This window comes from Ambystoma mexicanum, chromosome 4p, assembly GCF_040938575.1.
Source record: "Ambystoma mexicanum isolate Mex_15411 chromosome 4p, UKY_AmexF1_1, whole genome shotgun sequence".
Lineage (NCBI taxonomy): Eukaryota > Metazoa > Chordata > Amphibia > Caudata > Ambystomatidae > Ambystoma > Ambystoma mexicanum.
Window position 1 is genome coordinate 1255461431 of NC_090927.1, and position 3705 is coordinate 1255465135.

A 3705-nucleotide genomic window follows, 5' to 3' on the forward strand; every position below is an offset into this window, starting at 1 on the left:
GTGGACAAAGATAGGGGGGGTGGGGGCAGGTTTTGAAGAGATAGAAAGGGCTGCCACGACGGGACCCCTGCATACCTCACCACCTCCAAGTACTGCTTATGACGTCACACAGTATAGAACGATGCCAATATGATATGAGATGGCATTTATAACGCGCCTATACACAAGTGTTTCAATAGAAATGCCATCATCAGTGAGCCCACGTGTGACGTCACGACTGGCACCAAAGATATAATGATGGTGGAACTTCCTGAACACTAGGCACAGTGCTTTCAGTGCAACTTTACACTTAATTACAAGCTGCAGAGAATGACTTTCGAAGACTGTTCAAACACATTAAATTATTTATTTTATGACGTTTTTGTTGGTAATATGTGCACCAGTTTGTGAAAGGGGCTCGGGCATCTTGGCAAATGGACTAGCAAACAGAAGTAAGTTAATCAAGCCAGAAAGATAAATTCCAGAAGAAAGTAGAAGGCAGAACATACACGACCGTTGCCCCCTAGCCCTCAGAATCGAGATGAATTATGAAAGCACAGAACTGTACCGAAGGAAGCATTAAACCGATGGGTTTCCAACTTCCCCTGAAAAGAACGAGGACGCGTGCCTTTTCAAGACCAGGGGAGAGGTAGGTCATACACTCAAGCTATCTACCTGTACCTTACATGTTTGGAGACATTATTTAGACTGAAGCAATCTTCAGATATGCTTTTGTGGTTAAGCGGCAGTGCCACCAGAGTTTGGCAACATATCGGTTACAGGAGAGGGTCGCAGAAGCGGATTTCTCTATATAGAATGCAGGAATTTTTCACAAGCCATGTGTGCGGCAATTGGCAGCCAAGGAAGCACCCATGGTGTTAATGCGGCGGTAGAGGTGGGCAGATGTGACGTCATTGTCACCCGCATCTCGCGCACAGCTCTAAGAGGGCCAGCCAGGGTTCTCTTGGCGAGTCTAGCCAGCCATGTTGTGAATATATGAGTCAGGATCACAAAGCTTGCCTCGGCAGAGTATAAAAAGGTAAAATGTTACATCGCAGATGTGGTCAAGACGTTGGCATGGCTGTTCCAGAAAAGGGTCCAGCCGAGCACGAGGGCCGAGCTTTTACCAGGCGTACAACCGTTTGATGACATACTTGATGGCCCTCTCAGGGATTTCTGGTGAATAGGGACACTTACTTTGAGTGTGGTTAAGCCTGAGGTACTGACTGGAAACCTCTTCCTCTATCATCCTCCAGCATGAGCGAAATGTCTTCTGTGCGGCCAGGTCCCCCGCCAGTGCATTTATAAACGGGGGTAACGGCTGTAGTTGGCAACGCCTCATCTCGCCCACGTGATGAAATGCTGTCCTTTCGAGGAGGAAGGGTTACTGCGCCATGGGTCACGCTGTTATTGCAGGCCTCATCTGGCGGTCTTATAAAGGATCCTCAGAAGGTGTGAGGGTGTGTGCGCGAGAAGTCAAACTCACTGATATAGGTTATGTTGCTGGCTCAAGTGCAGCCCCAGCGCAAGCACCAACAACGCCTGCAAAAGCAAACTCTCAGGACGAACGAGAAACAACAATAAACCACGAAGCCCTCAGTGGAATGCCTCTTCCATAGGCACCTTGATTTGGTGACCACATAAATTGTACATAGGCAATGGGCCTGGGGGCGAAAGACCTTTGTAATTTGTATGTTTAGGCACTACCACAAGATGACCAGTTGGTCGGTCAGGAAAGCGCTAGGGGTGGGAGGGGGGCGGGGGGTGGTGTGGGGGGTAAGGATTATAGGTGCTTGCCGCTCACTCCGTAATGCTATGCATGTTTTCTGTGAGTGCCTGGCACCTCAAACGCCGAATTGCTCTCCGGGAAGCTTCCTTTAACTTCGAGCTTCCCAGAATGAGAATGAGTGAGTGGACTGCGGGATACATTACTGCAGTCAAGTAACACAACACGTTTCCGGCGCCAGAGGATGGGACAAGACCAGAGAGAATTGCCATAGCTGCCAGGTAGAAGGATGCATATAGTAGGAGCAGGCTTGTCACTGTCCGCACAGCGCCAAGGTGACAATCCATGTGGTGGTTCTGAAAACCAGTAGAGTTCTTCCGCATCTTCTTGGCATGGCCGAATAGTGACCAAATCAACAGAAGACATGACAGGAGGACCATAGCAAACGGCAAGGAACATTCCAGAACTGATACGACCAGAGGGCCCAGGTTGTTGAACCTGTAGATGGGGCTTCCTTTTACGTTGCTGCCCATTGCTCCATCTGTGTTATTGGTGGTTTTCATTCCATTCGAGCTTACAGATTGATTGGTGCCCCAAGTACCATTCGAGAGGGCAGGCCCAATGGGGCTCCCAGGTCCATAGTTCACTGAGATGTTGAGCTTTTCAGGTTCTTCTTTTTGAAGACTCAGACCAACTGGGATGCTGGTGACCAAGGAAACCACCACTGACACCAGAAGTAGCCAGGGCACCATGCTGGAGATCCTGGGCTTAACTCGGAGCAAGGCGGGGTGGCTAAAGTTGACAACCTTCAGACAGTAGAAGACACAAAGCCAAGCTGTAAGCCAAAGGCTGCAGAAGAACAGGAACATCTGGACCACAAAGAAGGCCACTAAGCTGGAATGAAGCGAGTAGAAACCTCGCCAGGTGTAGTAGAACACATTATCCGTGGTCAGCACAAAAGCCAGAGCGATATTGGATACACCCACAAAGCAAAGTATCTTCTCCGAAGAGGCCAAGCTCTTCCTCTTAGCCCAGTCCAGTAGATAAACCACTACAATGTGGACGTTACCGGCCAATCCAATGGTAAAAGCAATCCCATTCATAAACAACATCAGAACTGCCTCAGGATCCACCATGTCTGTTTCTATAGACAGCTGCCCTTCCCTTTCCCGGTCCTCAGCAGCTCTCCAACGCTGGGTGGCCTCCCATCAGCCCTCCACTCTCGAGCCGCTCTCCACTGCTCCTGCTGATTCTCATCGCCTACAATCCTGCTTATCCCAAGAGTGGGTGCGATTTGCTTATGCAAACATCAAAGCAATGTTATCTTTGCTCCTATTTACGCACAGGAAAAGTCATGGCTATAAAAGAACTTCCAATTGTGATGACGGACCTGCTTATTTCAGGAAAGCCGGAGGGGTGCGTATTGGGAAAAGATATGCTTCGAAGCATTGTAAACTTACAATAAAGAGTTTATTTTGATGTTACTGTCTCCAAGTGTTCATAAAGGGACATAGGATGAAATGATGCAGCCCACTCCTGCTTAGTTCTGCAACTATGCATTAGAGTGGAGATGGAGGCTTATTTCTGAAATCTAGAAGTGCCCATCCAGTTATTACTCTATCAACAGCCGGGGTGGGTACGAGGAATGTTACCTCCTCTTACTATGAGGTGGGAGTTCGTCCAGTGAGGCAAGGTTATAGACAGCGAGGGAACATCACTCCCTAGAGATGGCTCCGTGAGAATTTGGACAGACAGGGCTTTCTCACTCAGATTGGAACTCTTTAGGTAAAGCCCCCAAGATTTAAGGGCAGTGAAAGCTAACTACCCATTTGCTCTCGAGACTTGATCTCCACAAAGGTAGGTTTCAGCAGCTTTAAATTGATAGTGTATGGAGGCAAACTCACTTGTGGGCCGTCAAATGCAAACAAATGCATAGGAAGGAAAAACAAGATTAGTAAAACAGCAACTGTGAATGTACCTCTTCAGAAAAAGGAGCAGGA

The 3705-nt window shown here is 48.3% G+C and overlaps 1 protein-coding gene across 1 annotated transcript; it reads right to left on the reverse strand.

Annotated features, from left to right (window-relative positions):
- Positions 1 to 1779: 1779 nt before the first annotated feature.
- LOC138452916 (taste receptor type 2 member 40-like) lies at positions 1780 to 2841 on the reverse strand. The gene has a single exon (XM_069605264.1). The coding sequence runs from the start codon at positions 2839 to 2841 to the stop codon at positions 1780 to 1782; it is 1062 nt and encodes a 353-aa protein (XP_069461365.1).
- Positions 2842 to 3705: the final 864 nt, after the last annotated feature.